At 35.1% G+C, this 17,343-nt stretch overlaps 1 protein-coding gene and 1 long non-coding RNA gene across 5 annotated transcripts in view; one reads left to right on the top strand and one right to left on the bottom strand.

Moving 5' to 3' along the window:
• The window catches only part of LOC134529485 (CTTNBP2 N-terminal-like protein), a 173,204-nt gene that overhangs the window by 71,902 nt on the left and 83,959 nt on the right, over window positions 1–17,343 (top strand). For all 4 annotated transcript variants that reach the window (XM_063363622.1, XM_063363621.1, XM_063363624.1 and 1 more), the window contains one exon: window positions 7,783–7,938. In XM_063363622.1, the coding sequence (XP_063219692.1) occupies window positions 7,783–7,938 (156 nt within the window). The remainder of the gene's footprint in view (window positions 1–7,782; window positions 7,939–17,343) is intronic.
• LOC134529486 (uncharacterized) lies at window positions 12,287–13,848 on the bottom strand. The gene is made up of 3 exons (XR_010074612.1): window positions 13,411–13,848; window positions 13,007–13,324; window positions 12,287–12,395 (listed from the first exon to the last, which is right to left on the bottom strand). It is a non-coding gene; the product is annotated as an uncharacterized LOC134529486 (long non-coding RNA).

Raw genomic sequence — 17,343 nt, 5'->3', positions numbered from 1 at the left:
CATCGAACTTTTTGCATAAATTTCTTCTTTCTTCGTGACCTGCAACCTGTATGTTCCACTCATCACCTAATTTGAGCTAGCCGGAGGTGGTGAGTGGTAACAAATGGTTTGCAGGTGATTTTTAGATTTTGATACATGCCACCGTGAATATAAATTATGTAACCAAGAACCAGATAAAAGTGAACTGATTGATAGTGGAGCATAGGCAGCATTAACTACAGGGATTGGCTTCTCTCAAATAGAAAATACATTGGACTTCTTAATGCTCCTGTTATTAGCAAGAACAAATACCAAAAAAAGGAGGTGGAAATCGAAAACCTACATAGATTTATAAATTTTTCAATAGATTTCAGAATATTTCAAACAATGCATGTTTTAACAACAATGTGTTTTGTTCTGTAGGTGTGGAAAGAGCATCTTGATAAAAGTATTGCTAATGCTGGAAAGCATCAGAATCATTTGGCTTTTGCAAAATGGAGACATTGACGAAGATTGTATACCATTCACAAAAGTTACTGTTGATGAAGGCTAGACTAAACGTAGTTACAGCCATAAATACAATGCTTCCTCCAGCATTATAAGTTTAAGTTATTAAAATATTACAGAAGTTATTCTACTCCAGATTTTTTGAAAGAAATTACTTTTAGCGAATATAATGCTCATTATATAGTGATTTATTATTATTATTATTATTATTACATTTTGAAGGCAGTGATAATAGGAAAACACTGGTTTTCGGGAGTGAGATCAAATATTGCTCTATTTGGGAAAACTCAAGGAATCATGAAGGCAACATCGACCACATTTGCTTCAAAGATTGTAAAACCAACAAACCTTCCACTTCAATGAAACAGAAAGTGATTGTGAAAGGTTTCAGGAACAGTGTTAGAATGCATGGTTTGCATTACAAGTATTTTATAGTCGAGTGTCTGCAAAGGTATAATGCAAAATGTATCATATCGTCACACAGTTCACAAATAAGAATGTGCCAATCATTGTGCAAGAAATTATACGGGATACCTCCATAAACTTTCTGTAGATACAAACTGTTCCGTAGAATCAAGAAAATTGTTGAATCAAGCAATACCACAACTGACTGCAACTGCACGAGGTGCTATTCGTTATTGCAGAAAGACTGGAGATAATGTTGGAAATCTCTTTGAAGACTTAAGAAATGGTCCACATATTGTTTTTGGTGAGCATAAGAACTTTAGAGACTACTTCTGTAATAAGGATAACTATGAAAATATTATGATGAAATTACAAGGATCAGGAATTTTCCAGCAACTAACGAGCCTTGCAGAAGACTTGTTTCTAAAGCTCCGAAATTACTGCGAACACAAGCAATGCAGCAGAGTTCTATATGAGCTTAGTAACAAAGTTTAGTGCAGAATTGAGAATTAACCTCACACAAAGACAATTGTTTCAGAGGAGATGTCATGCGGCTGCATTAAGATTTCAGAAGGTGCATTTTTGGCAATTGAATCCTTACATGAATTTAACTTGAAACAGTCATGGATCAGCACACAAATAGTTTGTCCAAGGGAAAAGTCATGAACATCACATGGTATCCCGATGAAAACTATAGTATCAATAAGATGGAACAATGAAGAAGAGACTATAAATGTGTGGACCTGCCTTGCACGATGCAGACTATGGACCTACTGTGTAACAAGTTTCCGATTGCAAAAACGATGCTCTTGCTTCTTCCTTGTCCTAAAAGAAGTGCTCAGAATATCTCGCATCCTTGAAAGTGTCACCACAAGAATGAGACCAAATTGTACAACAAACTATGGTACAAATAGATTGTCAATAGTGGCATGAACTCTGACTTGTACGATTTACAGCCAGTAATTTTGGTAAGGTATGTTGCCGTAAAGATGCAACTTCGTGTAAAAACTTAGTAAAGTGACTTACTGCTTTACAGACCAAATATGTCAACAGTAGGAACTGAAAATGGATGTAGAAATGAATGTGTTGTCATAAAGTGATTTGAAGTAAAAAAACGTGGTTTTTCATTGATTTAGAACTTGCATTTTTGGTTACTAGTCCCAATGAATAATAGAGAAGGATGTAAATGCAGTCGTTGAAGTTAAATGTGTATCTTCGGCTATAAAAGGACTGAAAGAAAAGGCCATACAGAAAAGAGTTCTTTCAACCAGTACATGTTGGAAAACTTACTCTAAAAAGTCTAATCCATATTATTAAGTGCAATATACAATGAATATCACCAATTGTGATTTCTGTTACTTTATTGTCATGACTAATGACCTCTGTACATGGAAAAGTTTGTGAAAGACAGTGTGTTCTGGAATAATGAAATGGTTCCTAAGCTTTCAAATTTTTACTGGGAATTATAATTCCCTGAAATTGTAGATCCTTATCTCAGCAAAGGGAAGTCCATTAAGGAAACATTTTATATAATCCTGGCACAAAAACTGCAAGAAAGATGATGGAAAGAGTAAAAGTCTAATGTAGGAAAGGATAGAGAAGCACATATTGTTGACTTTTACTTTATCTCTTTAGATTAGGGTGTTTTTATGACATGTAAACATTAATTTAAATAGGAAGATTTTCATTCCAGTGACTGGTGGAGTTGTTTCAGGCTAACAAAAATGTTCTAATCATTGTGTATAACTGCGCTGAATTATTTTGTAATTTTTAATTTTAACTTTGTGTGAGTTGTACAGAGAAAGAGTAATATATTCTGGCCAGTTAAAAAAATCTTTTAACTCTTAGAAGTATGGGAGAAGCTTACCCAAAGAAACATCATTAAAGCTACAGTTGTTTCAGTGAAACAAATATACAGAATGTATCCAAGCATGATTTAGATTATGTAATGGCACAGGCGAACTGAGTATGAGTATTGTTACAGCGTACTTGTCTCGCAGTACTAGAAATCAGTCAACAGACAGTAGAGCATAGATGATCTCATGTATTTGTGAAATCCAGTGTTAAAGAAAATTTAAATGAAGTTTTTAACAACTGTGGAAGGGACCATACCCAACGTTGTTTTGCATATTATTTATATCTGTTATGTGTTTCAATATTAATTTATGTGTATTTCAATAATAATTTTATATGTTTTGATAATATGATGTGTAGTATGTCTGTTACTTTGCCAGATAGACAAATGAGATGGAAAAATGTTAGGTGAGGCAGGGAAAACAGAAAAATCTCAAAGGAATTGGTTAAAGTAAAAAAGTAAATTTGCTGAAATAAAAGTGTTTTGAAAACCTGGGTAAGGTTGGTTCATTTTCTGGCAGGATGGAAAGTAGCTTTCTAGTTACATACTTCTCAAAGTTGGTAATTCTGCTTGCAATGTTAGTCACTGTTAACAGAACCAGCACTGTGAACAAAGCTGTGTATTTGGAATGAAACCATTCCTGCCTCTTGCATGTGCCACAGTGAGTCATTTTTCCTGCACTACTGTTAGCATGCACACTGAACACAATTGTGTTGCCAAAGCCAACGCATAGAAAATGTAAAGTTCCTGCTATCGTCTTGTTGGCTAGTTTCTCGAAAGGGTATTTATTAATTTCACTAAATAATAATGTCACCTTACATTCTCTCTATATAAATCACAATTCTTTCTAATACTCTTAATTAGTGACTTTCTTCCCCATAGAAAGCTATTTTTATTTTTATAAGCATTATAAAAATATTATTAATTTTAACTACCATTTCTTGAAGTGTTTTGATGTTTTTGCATGTCCTTGTCCATTATTTGTTTTGATTTTCGTGCTTTGTATTGCTTTTTATGTATTTACAATATTTTTTTTGGTCTTGAACACCCTTGCAGTCTCTATAAATGAGTGTTGGTGTGCATGTAACAAATTGTAAATAAATAAAAATAAAAAAATATAGTAACACATAAAAATCATGAATAATGTTACTAACGAAGTATCAGTCAAACTCATCTACAGAAACTACAGTATTTTGTGGCCTACTTGGTAATTTTTTTCCCTGGAGTAATTAACCATTTGGGTCTGAATCATTGTCTTTTGTTTACATGCATATTGACTTTTTAGTGGTATTGCTGATGTCAGGAAAGAGAGAGAATAATGTATTGCTTCTTAATTGCACTAACCTTTAACATGACTTATCATATTGTGTCGCACTTCTGTGAATAATTTTATTCTTCTTTGAATGTAACACCAATAAAAAATAATTTATACAAACTCTCATTAATATTTATGAATTTCCCAAGTATAAAACCACTGTCAAGTGGCTTTTATGAAATCACTGAATTTATACTAAAATGATCCAAATGTTTCACCACAAATACTACACAATATATGGTGTCCGAAAACATATTAGCAGCCATCTCCTGTCTTACCAAGCTTTGCCTCAGTTTCACACCACCCACACCTCACCATATCACACCACACCACACCACACCACACCACACCACACCACACCACACCACACCACACCACACCACACCACACCACACCACACCACACCACACCACACCACATCACACCACAACACACCTCCTAACACTATACCATACCACACCACACCCCCCAACACTATACCACACCACACTACACCACCCCACAACCAACCTATTCCACCCACTGCCGAGGTCACAGACCATGAAACAGCGCATGGCTACCTCAGTTGGTCAGACTACATGTAGATACTTGAAAAAATTTGTTGGGTGCCGAAAATCCTGTTTTAAGTTTCATAAATACATACTCTCATCAACTTTAGGAAAAAAATGTATTGACCTGCTTATGGACTACACATTTTACACCAATTTTTAATTTAAAAAAAGTTAGTGCTATTTTTACATGAATTTATAAGTTAGGGTAAAAAGAAATTTATAATTGCAGTGTGTAGTTGAATATGTGTGTATATAACTCTCCTGAGTTGGATTTTAATATGTATAACATCATGAGTAATTAACAATTGTTCAGTTAAAATATCTCCGCAGTGTGTGAAAAGCACTGTGAATGCGCCATTGTGCTCATCTGCCCAGTTATCGTGCCGGTCGCCCAGCCGGTGCCGGCAAGTGACGTGACTTACTGGGCCAGCATTCGGCTGGAGGAGGGGAAAATCAAAAAATAAACCAGCCAGTGTTTGTGTGTGTGTGCGTTCTGTGACTGTGAGTGCGTGTGGCCATGTAGCAGTGTTGACGATTCACCCTTCCTTCCTCCCTCAGCATTGTAAATGACCGTGAACTGGCACTGTACACAATCTCAACGTGTCTATTTTGACAGATTTTTAAGATGCAACCGTGACCCAACATTATTGTTTTTTTGCATGAGATTACTCAGCTTTCAAATGCAACATTCAATGACAAAACTGCAGCCATTGTTGGTGCTTTGAAAGCCACACTTCAAAGCATGGCTTTTGACATTCTACCAGCTCCCACACGAATTTCTTGCTGACTAACTTGCATGCTAGTTTTTATAAAAGGAACTGACAGGAAAGGGTAGCATGCTGCCTTTTCTTTTTATTCTGGAAGAGGACTGGTTAAAAAAAATACATTAACTGAGAAAGGATACACAGGTGTCTTTTTTTTAGTAGGAGGGATCTTAAAGCATAAAGGGGGAGAGGTAAAAGTGGGCACAAGTATTCTGTCTCACTCTCTCCTACAGTAATAAAGTAGCACAGAAAGCAGGCTAAAAATGGACCAAGGGTTAACACCAGTGCCATATTTATTACGCACCAATAAGCTGAGATATGTAACAAAGACTTCACTTGTATCTATGATCTATGGAATTCTACTGGATACAGATATATGGTGCGACCAATATTCGAGGGTGACCCTTACGGCGAAAAATTGGGATTTTTATAACCCAAATTAAAGGTGCGACCCATTCACAGGGGCAACCCTTCTGCTGGCAAATACGGTAAACTCTCTCAAAACATTTACTATTTAAGTTTTTTTATTCTTCCTTATAGAAAATTCACAGAGGACAGTGGCACTTTCTTCTGACCAAGAAACTTTTTTATGATGAAAAACAAAACTTGCAGAATAAATAACTTCACTTACTCAAAAAAAGTTAATCGCTGGGGAATATTTTATAATTGTTCAGTGCTATTGTTTCTAGACGATGCTATCTAACTCCTGTGGTCAATTGTAACTCACTGTACAAATGGCCAAGAGACCATTGTTTTCTTGGCAATGCTACCAATTATCAATTTCTCCACTTAATCCTATGCTGCCGCCTGTGGTCAGAATATTAAAGATTAAACAATGTCCAAAAAAATGTCCATCAGTACAGCCTGGACCAGAGGTGTTAAATTCCCTGCACTCACATAAAAATGTTATTTAGTGAACCACCACTACAAACGAAACCATCTCTGTTGACTTTCAAGCGATGACTAAACAATAGCGACTGGCGATTCCACCTTCTGTCCCACGGAAGAAGCTGGAATCGTAGGCCAATCACAGCTAACCTTACAATTTTAGACAATAACAAAACAGTTTCCAATAATGAAAATGTACCATGATTCCTTGCAACTTCCGTCCAACACAACCTTTTCTACCACAAGTCCTGTTCCCAAGCTGTTACTATTGTTTTTATGCTGATTTAATTTAGACATTTTGTTTCAGCCTGTGTTCAGACAAATAACCACAGCAAATGATAACTAAAAAATATATGAATACACATTAAAACTTAACCAATAAGCAAAAAAATACATAAAAATAACTTTCAACTACTAATGTACTAATGAACTAATTGTAAAATATGATCACAAAAACACCTTGCTAAACCACGAATCCTTCGTAACCATATAATCAGCTGTTATTTATGTTATACCAAGAAATCTAACCACGTATCAATGTAATCATAACACATTATAAATATTTATATATCTGTTTTATATGTTATGAGGGTAAGGACATGCATCGCTACAACATCAGGCCAACACTGTACCTATTGTTGATTTAATCAACAAAGGTTCAGTTACATTTAAATTTTCTTATAAAGGATAACATTGAAGACACTAGTACTGATTTTATTAAATATTTGGTATATTTTGTTAACATGAGAGCTCCGGCTTAGTATGGGTTATATTTACAGTTAATAGTGTAATCTGTGATAAGTAAAGGTGGGTTGCGTATTATTTAGGATTTGATACCAAACATGATAGAAGAATGTGTTTTATCCTAAAATTATGTATGTACAACACAAAATGTCTACACTTAAAAGTCCAATTGAAAACAAAGTAATCATTGGTGGTAAATAAGACTTGACAATTATGAACAAAAATGTCTGCTGAAAATTTTTCATGAGCCCATATGTGGATAAACAATGAAAGAAATATATGTTCTTTGAAAGGGAAAAAAACTAACAAAATCATTACATATTTACTTTAACATAGCCAAGTGCTTCATACTGTTACATACTGCATTTATTTTACATTGCCATTAGGTTTCCAAGACTGAAATGGTTTTGAAATTGTGGGAGCTTTGTAAGATGTTACGTAGCGTTATATATAGTCTACCAAACTGGTCAGATGGTAAAATGTGAGGTCAGATTTATTATTTAATTCGTATTCACTTTACTATAATTCATTAACTATGATTGAAAAATATCATTCACACATTTGGGAATATAATGTGTAAAGCTATTCTACTATGTGTTTTTAAGCATTTTTATTAATTATTATATTATTTTTGTAAATTTACTGTACTTAATTTTTTTTGTTTAATTTGGGAAAATTATTCTTTACATCACATACCTGTTCAATATTTAGTGTTTGTATTAAAAAATCTTTGATTGACTAAAAATGAATATTTTTGTCTTTCTTAACTTCCAGCTGGAATGTCCAAAGTGAGTGGTTGGGCTCCTCTATCGCCAAGGCCAGATGGCAGCATGTCGCCCCCTCCGGGAGCAGGCCTACCAATGATGAGCAGCGTAGCCAAAGTGGTGCAGCCAACTGCTACCGTTTCAAGTGTACCAGTTTCTGGGCCTAGTAAGTTACATACATTATGTAATTGATCAATATGAAAAGGATTATAATGTTTTCATGTAAATAAGCAGACCAAGATACTATGTTGAAATTTAATGTGACCGGCTGTTGTGTTTCCAAGAAATAAAAGAAAAAGTCCCTGCACACTGTGGAGGAAGAATTGTAGAATTGCATTAATAAGACACATTTTAATAGAACACTATAAAATGCTGTCATCTAGTACTTAACTATGCTTTTTTTGTGTGGCACACAATATATATAGCGGTAAAACTTTGGTATGTTGTTACGCTCAGCTGACTACCACATTGAAAAAAGTTCAGCTGTGAACAATTGTCCACATGTTGTATATGTTTAGCCCTTCTTTTCCTGCTTGGGCCGAACACGAGGAAACAGAGATCATTAGAGGCACAAACCTGTGAAAAATTTTTCCCAAGCTTAATTTTTGCACAGTGTTAGTCGACTATGCGTGATAATATACCAAAAGTTTACTGCCGTACACCTTGTGCATCACACTGAAAACATGCTGTAAAGTTTTATGATAGCATCTTGCAGGCATCCATTAAAATTTTTCTCATGAACGCAGTTTATATAGTAGACTATCGATTAAACTATTGAAATAACCTTGAAACATTATTTAATACAACTATGTAAAAAAATTCAAGGTTGAATAATAATGATGAAATAAAAATATTAAAGATTTTAATTATGTTTTTTTTTAAATCAGTCATAGAAATAAAATAATTCTGTACATACAAATAAAATGCCCAATGTGAAAATTATCTTCATAAAGGTTTTTGCTTATTCATTAGGCTTTAAGGCTGTGTAATTATAAAGTGTGTATAGCAATTAGTTTGTTTGCTAGAGTAGCCTAGGTGCCGAGTGTGTACCATCCTGTGATGGTGCTCCAGTCGCAGCAAGCAAGCAAGTTTAGAAGATAGTGTATTTATTTGGTTTAGGGAATGCTGTGAATATGTTACTTTATTTGATTTAGTATAGTTGAGTTAAATTAATGCAAGTAAGATCATATTTCAACCACTTTTCTCTTCTGAAGGATTTTGAATATGGCTCCATAAAATTGCAACTAACCTTTTTTTAGAGCTTGTCAACAGAACACAATAAAATTCAATTTCAATAATTATGTATGTAAATATCTATAAAAACTTAGTTAGGCATTCCTTCTCATAAAGCACGATTTAAGAATTTCTTTTTAATTATAATGGTAACTGTTTGGAATATGAAAACGGGATCACTAATGAGGTTTAAAGTCACATAGTCTAGAGATGGAACATATGATGTCACATTTGGAACATATGATGTCACATTTGGAATGAGGCATCATATCATATGAAAATATGTTTTCAGTATGTAAATTATCAAGAACAATAACTATATTGAAGATTAAAATTCATGATTTATAAAACTAACTACTTAAATCAATACCAATACTAATTTAAAAAATAAGTGTAATCTGAAAGTTACTGACACATGCTATCACTTTAGTAATGTTGTCAATTTTAATTTACCCAGGCTACATGGTCAGCTAGAAAACAAAATGCTAATAGTTCTCATAGGACCAATGAATGTATGATATTAATTGCAATTTTTCGGTATGATGCACAAGGTTTGCATGGTAAACTTTTGATATTTTACTAGAAACGTTGATTCTTCCACTGTAAAATGGTCAGCTTTCAGATAATTTTCCATATTTTAAAAACCTTTGTTGCTTAAGCGTGAAAATCACCCCAGCCAAAGCGACTTCAGCATCCTTGCAGTACAGTAAACTGCACCGCTTGGAAAGCTTCAAAGATCAAATTGATTGTGCCAGACACCTAAAAAAAAGTACAATTTTAAAGTTTTAGAATTATATAACAACATTTGCTATAGTGATTTTCACGTTGGGCCCATCATGTTTATGTAATGTGTATTTTCATTCCCTGTTTATTTGAGTAAAATATTTTTTCCTAATATTATTGAATATTTTGCATATATAGTAAAACATATTGCAATGTTTTTTCAATTTTGTTATGTAGAATATGCAGGCCTTGAAAAATATTTGGATGGCTCACCAGTCAGTCAAAAAGTTCACCAGTCAGAAGCACCACGGATCGTAATCTTATGCTAATACCGTAATACCATTTATTTATATTTATATATTATTACATATTATATTTATATATTATTACATATTATATTTATAGTACTGCACCAGTCTGTTTTGTTTCTGTGTAACAATGTAACGCAATAAGAAATTAATTGAAATTTTTGTACCACACTATCCTATTTCTTCTTATTAACAAATGGACTCTCAGAGGCATGGTGTTTGTGTCCTTGAACATGCCTGGTAGTTTTGGCACTGAAATACCATTTATCTATAGCCTTAGAAAGTATAAATTGTGATATTGGTGGTCCATTAAGATTCACCATCATAAGTTCATCTAAACTTTCTGTCTCTAAAGAGGATCTGAGTTTGTTTTTCATTAGATTCATCTGGCTGAAACCTCTTTCACAGCTAGCTGTTCAAACTGGTAGAACAGAGGCGACTTTTAGGAGCTTCAAAAGTACAGGAAACCTATCACCATTTGACATTGCCTTCCCCAATAAATCTGTTGATGACAATCCTTTAGCCACACCTTAAATTCATACCATTCATCCAAGGCTTTTTGAAGTATGTTTTCTTTGTCATCATGTTGTAGAAGGTCTTTGTAATGAGATACAAGTACTGTCACTTCTTTTTTACCAAAACTTTCTGAAGTTTCCGGCCATGTGAAAGTATCAAATATCAATAGGGACAGGTACTTTTCGCAATCGCGAATCACCGTCGTTATTTTGCGAATTTGGCCCTTTTTTTTTTTACGAAAATGCAAATTTTGCGATTTTCCACTGTTTCGTCGCGAATTTGGTCAAAATTTCGTTATTTGAAGCTTAAATTGCCACAAACACACATAATTTAGATATAATTCATCTTCCGTTCGTAACACCAGCGCACTAATAAAAAAGTAGAGGTGGACGGGATCCCGAAATTCGGGATAAAAGTCGGGAAAAAAACCATTCCCGAACTTCGGGAAAATAATTTTTATCTTCGGGATAATACCTCGGGAAAACAATTTTTTTAAATAGTAAAAACCTTCGTCGTACTAATTTTTATATTATAAAAATACGTTATGTATACATACGTCCCGTAACAACTTCGTATACGTATTAAACGAATAAAGTACAAAGACGTCACAAAAAATAAATTACATATTATAAACATTAACGTAAATTCAACACTCTTTCATAAACATAGTTTAAAATAAATCTCTGACTAAATAAAGAACTCAATGTTGAATATTATTTTAAAGTTTGGCGAATGTTAACATCTTTGCCGTATTTTTAGGTTATAATTTGTCTTGAAAATTAACAAGAGGAACAATAAGCAGTGTTGCCAAGCGCGTAATATTCGAAACGCTATTAAACTGAAAGACGCCATCTTGGTTTCACATGTTTATGTCATTATGTAAGAATGAAAGTGAACAACTGAAACATGTGGTATTTTTAAAGTACGTGAGATAATTATTTCCGGTAAATTTCATTTAATAAAAAAGGGTAGTTTACACACTTGTGTAAATGATGGAGCCTGGCATTCAAGGCAGTAGCAAAAGTGAAACTGGGTGTGTCTTCTGCGCCTATTTGGAAGTTCTTTAAGAAATTATCAAATAACAAGGTGCGATGTACTTTGTGCCCTTCTGTCCTGAAAACGGAATATGGTTCCACAACAGGTATGCACAGACACTTAACACAACATCCGAAGGGAAAAAATGAGTTGACCATTCTTCAGGAAAAAAACACATCTTTCAAATTATCAAGCAGAAGTTAGAAAAAGTCAGTTAAATCAAATGTACCAACAAATCAGCCCAAGCTAGCTAATTTTGTCACCTGGGGTATTGACCACCCCAAGCAAAAGGCTTTGACAAATGAAGTAGGTAAATGGTTAGCAAATGGTTGCCATCTATACAGCATTGTTGACGAAAGAGGCCTAAAAAATGTTTTAAAACTGGCTAAGCCTCTGTACAGTCTGCCATCGAGCAAAACATTCAGCAGGAAAATAATTCCAGAGTTGTACGAAGAAACTGTCAACAGTTTGAATGCTAAAAAAAGGCAGTGCCATTTCCACTGATTTGGACTATAAATGTGGATGGTTTATAAAAAAAAGACTTAAAAATACGCACATTTTAAAAGTAAGTAACATTTTTTGTAAGATAAAGCTAAGAGAATTTACTGCTCTTGCTCCCGATCCCGATCCCGATCCCGAAAATCTGATGTATTTCCCGACCGAATCCCGTCCCGAAGTAAAAATGCTATTCCCGTCCAAGACTGGTAGAGAAGGAGGTTGGCCCGAGAGGGCCGGTTTGAGTAACGGTACTTCCAAGGGCTGCTCGTGACGTCACTGCGGCGCAGGAACCGGCCAGCTGAGCTCTCAGCTAAGGGCAAAACCTACATCTTTCACTCGTTTTCACGCCGATACAGCTACTGTGTTGGAACATATATCAAACAGTTTCTTTATATCTCACACAGTTATGTGGCTGTCACAATTTGGAGAGGAAAAATAAATTACTTTGTTACGAGTATATATACATAATAACAGTTTCATGCGCATCGTGTTTCATGCTCGTGCAAGCGATTCGTCGGACAAATTCTAATAATACCTACTCGTATTTGTTTTTTTGTTTGCAAGGTAATTATATTATATTATAATTATACTATGTATGTTTGAAACTTATTTTAAGGATACTCCCAAAGTGACTAAGTGAGCATTTCTGAAGACGGTCATACAAATACCAATAATCTAATAATTTACTATATTGTAGACTAAGACGTTCATTTTTAAGTAGTGTAGAAACTACACGCTGTGTTTATTACCAATTCGGCCTTACTGATATGAACACGAGACGGGAGTGCATAAATTGACTAGAAAAAGAAATAAACCATGGCTAGAAAAATGCGCATACCATTGTATATTGCTCATATGCATGCAGTTATAACATTTTGTCACTCAAACAAGCACATTGACGAATATTAATATATCAGTTACCTTAATTTCTGGTTTTCTGAACAAGCTGTGCAAGCTTCTTCTGCCTTTTCTTTTCCGTGCTTGCAATTTTTGCTTGACGATTTAAATGCCGAAGTCTAATAAAAGTTCTGGTTCTTGCAAACTTCATTAAAACTTTTTTGTTAACATCTGGAAAATGTTCTACTAGTTTCACGAAAAAGTTTCGCACAACACCTTTTCCGTTCTGTAATCCTAACCCGTGATGTGTTTTAAATATTTCTTCAGCATGCTGTACAGTTTTCACAAATTTTGATGACGGGACAGTCAATTTTCCGCGACTCAGTATTTCTATCCATCCATCTATAAAAATCAAAACACACAATCCTACAGTAAACAGAGAATAAAATAAAATAAATCATAGCAACAAATAAAATTATGATAATTACCTTTGTTTTCTGTTTCTTCAATACTTTTTAGATTAGCGTCCTCGCTTGCATGAATCAAATATCCAGCTACATATCTTAATGCTTCATTCTCTTCCCATGACGTAGTCAAGGGCGTGAACAAATCATCTTGAACCGCCTCGTTTTCTTCGTTCTTGTTTTCTGGAATGTTTAAATTCAATTCGGTGAACATCTGGCTGGTCAGATATGGTTTTTGCTTCAAACTATCGTCTTCAACACATGCGCCTTGTGGCAGAGGAAGTTCAGATCCTAGTAACATTTGTCTGAACCTGTACTTGAAATCTGTTGGTGTAGGGTTATCGTAAGTACCGCCGATGCTTCTGAGGCGCGAAAAAAAACTTTCAAGTAAGTCCTGGTTTAAGCGACAAGTTATGATGTATTTCAGTGAGTTATTTTTCTGAAGATAATTGTGTAGACCAATTACAGATCGTACAGAAATTAATAAACCTTTCTGAAATGGCATCAATGTTTTGTGACCTACGATTCTCATGTTAAGAACCATCGCCTCCATTTCTGTAATTATTGACAATTGTTCTTCAATTCGAAAACCAAAAGCACTGTGCCACGGCTTACATTTATCGTGAATAAATCTTGAATTCATAACATCAAAAAACTTGTCAACTAATTCAAAGAAGTTACAGATTTCTGGATGTTCAGGATATTTCAAGGAAAGCCGTGTCGCTGTGTGATGCGAAAACAGCTGAACAGCAAATTTTACTTTCTGGCGAGTGTTCCCTTTTAGCTGAATATGAAGAGGAGTAAGTTTTGGAGACAATTTCAATTCTGTGTTTTCAATTATGGCTTGCACATGATCTTTCCTAATAACTGTTCCACAAGGGAGCTGTATTCCATAATCCAAAAAATTATTTCTCAACAACTTAATGGCATGTGGCATGTCTGCAAAAACCCACACAGGGTGGCTACTATGGGGATTTTCAAACGTTGTACTAGCTGGTGTTATATTTAGTTCTTTCCACAAGCCTATATTACTTCCGCCCATGTCACTGACCATCGCAACGACACAAAATGACCGTTCCTCGAGCGCTCTTATAACATCGAAAAGAAGATCTTTTGTTATCTTTCTATCGAAGTCGTAAAATATTGGCTGTTTCCACTTTGAAGCTAGTCCTCGAGCCATTATTACTTGTGCGTTTATATTTGGCCCAAGTATTCTATCGTCACTTTGGTCGTAACATAATCTTGAATCTACACTCATCTCGTCAAATGACAGAATTGTTATGCGCTCTGTTTCAGTCATGATTTTAGTCGTAGCTTCAAGGACTGCTAACACTTCAGTTTGAATTCCTGGCATACATTTTAAATTCCTGGTCCATTTTCGAAGAGTTGACAATCCCGGAAGTGGCAAGCCTACTTTATTTTTCATGTAAAGATAGGCTTTCCGAGAAATTGATCTTAGAGTAATTGCTGCTGCTATGTCTTCTTTTCCCCAGCAGCATTTCTTTTTGGTTATGAATCTTTCAATTTGTTTTGGCGTGAAAACATTTTTCAAAATATTCCGCAATTCAGTTTTAACTAATTTTGGACATCGCTTATGCAGAATTTTAATTTTCAATAACTGTTGTTTCAACATTTTGTTTTCCATTTCCAAGCGCTTTTCAGATTCTCGCCTCCGTATTATTTCATTTTCCAGGTCAGATACTTTCATTTTTAATATCATTATTTCATTTTCCATGGCTTGCATTTTCGCTGACAAATAAGCCTCTGAGTTCACATCGTCTTCTGCAACTAACTGACAATTCGGAGTTTTTTGTTCATCATGTACAGTGTTACAATGCACCGAATCGTCCGATTTTCGTGCCTTTACAGATTTGTGTAATTCTTCCACAAGCTTCCTCTTCACGCTTCGCGAACGAAGACGTTTTCCTCTATAGTCTGAAGTGCATTCAGTTTTATTAGGTATGTTTGCATGTGGCACAGAACATTTTTTCAAGACTTTTCTTCTCTTCTGACCGGTCAGTTCCGCTTGTAAGTCTCTTTCAAAGTCCTCGGAAACGAAGTGATCCGAACAAATGCTAACATTCCTCGGATTGAACTTGTCTTTTCTCTTGCAAGCTAACACCCACTTTATTGAAATGTCTGGATCTTCAGGAAATCTATAAAAACATAACGCACTGTCACCACGACCTGAAACGTTTCTGCAGGTCGCAACTGCACAAGCGGGCATTTTTATTACACAGTCACATCCACGACGAAGCACGAAAAAAATCCACTACGGCGTGCGACTACTGATCGCAGCAACAAAAAACTCGCAGCTCTCCCGTTTGTGCGGTTGTAATACCATTAAACTCCGAAACATAAGTAGGATAAGGAAACTACTATAAATAAATATAATTTTAAACCACTCCGATCTAACTACGAACTCATGCCGAAGTAAGGCGGGTAAAAATCGCGGTCTGGAACTGGCAATGCGTGGCAGTCAGCCCTAGACTCGGAGAGGGATGCGCCGCGGTGACGTCACGCGCGACCCTCCGGGGTACCGTTACTCAAAACAGGCGAGACGGCCCAACCTTCTTCTCTACCAGTCTTGATTCCCGTCCACCTCTATAAAAAAGAAAACAATACAACACTACATAAAAATACATTTCACCGTGCAGACAACATTACTAGGCAAAACTAGGTAAACAATTTATTTTCTCCAGCCATAACCACAAAAACCACATTTTGTGGCAATAATATCACGGCGAGGTTAACGACCACAGATGACGGTAATCCAGGACCGTTTATATTTTGCATTTTAACATTACAAGCTTCAACATTTGTTTCTCGTGCCATGAAGTTATCAAAACAAAACACGTTATTCAATAAACGTGTTACCAACGTAGCAGTACGAGAATGCGAGAATAACACGAACGTTTACGAATAATAAATTGTTGTTCAATCATACAATCAATCGTGTTTGGTAGATAAAAACGATACCACATTTGGAACGCGTAAATTTTGATATCAACGAAAATTACAAGTGTGATTTTTCTTCATCATTTACTTAACCATAAAATACTTCAGGCAATTTTAAACTGCAACAAACAAATTGATGGATGTAATTTTTTTCTTCAGTTGTGTTAGGTTACTGCACATGCGTGCATTTATTAATGTTCGGTGGCTATTCGTTGCGGTAACTGAACGAATATCGTGTTGACAGTTTTCTCGATGCTTCGCGATGCCGAAGTATGACATAAACGCACTAGATAGGGCCAAAGAATTTTCTTCTGATGGTCTCTATTCGACAGATAAGGCAGTTTTATTTTGTAAATATTGTAATTGCAACGTCAGTTGGGACCGTAGAGACTCAATTGTTAAGCACATAAGCAGTGAAAAGCACAAAAAGTCACGCATTTCTTCCACTTATACTGTACCACTGCAGCATATTATTGGTGCTTGTGCGCAGCAAGTAAAAAAAAAGGAAAACAAGCGCATTGTTTTGCTATGGAGACCACTGAGGTGTTCCTCAAAGCAAACATCCCACTTCATAAACTTCAGGACCCCAGTATTTTAAGCTGGATGAAGAAATACGTTGGTTTGTATTTATGCCTACATCAATATCTGTAATCATGGAGTGGCTTAAATTTAGAAGCTCTCAAAACCAAACCCAACTTAAGCTATTTGGAAATGGGCATTTTAAAACTAACTTAAGCTAAACTTACCAAATATAAAATAAGACTTGCCTAAACCAACCAAACCTAACTTTTTTGGCCTAGCATACCACCTGAGTTAGGAATATATTTTATTGACAAACCTTCCCTCTAAACCCAAAAGTTTTGACATTCTGGAAGAGTAGCTAATCTTGTCTTTAAAGCTTTTGAGTTTGAAGAGTTTTCACTTCTAAATGTTAGTTTTAAACATTTTGATCATTCATAATTGAGTTCATTTAACTTTTTCTTAAAAAAAAAGGGTATG

The sequence above is a fragment of the Bacillus rossius genome, chromosome 2, assembly GCF_032445375.1.
Source record: "Bacillus rossius redtenbacheri isolate Brsri chromosome 2, Brsri_v3, whole genome shotgun sequence".
Classification (NCBI taxonomy): Eukaryota; Metazoa; Arthropoda; class Insecta; order Phasmatodea; family Bacillidae; genus Bacillus; species Bacillus rossius.
The sequence above is the reverse complement of the archived record's forward strand: the minus strand, read 5'-3'. Positions and strand labels throughout refer to the sequence as shown.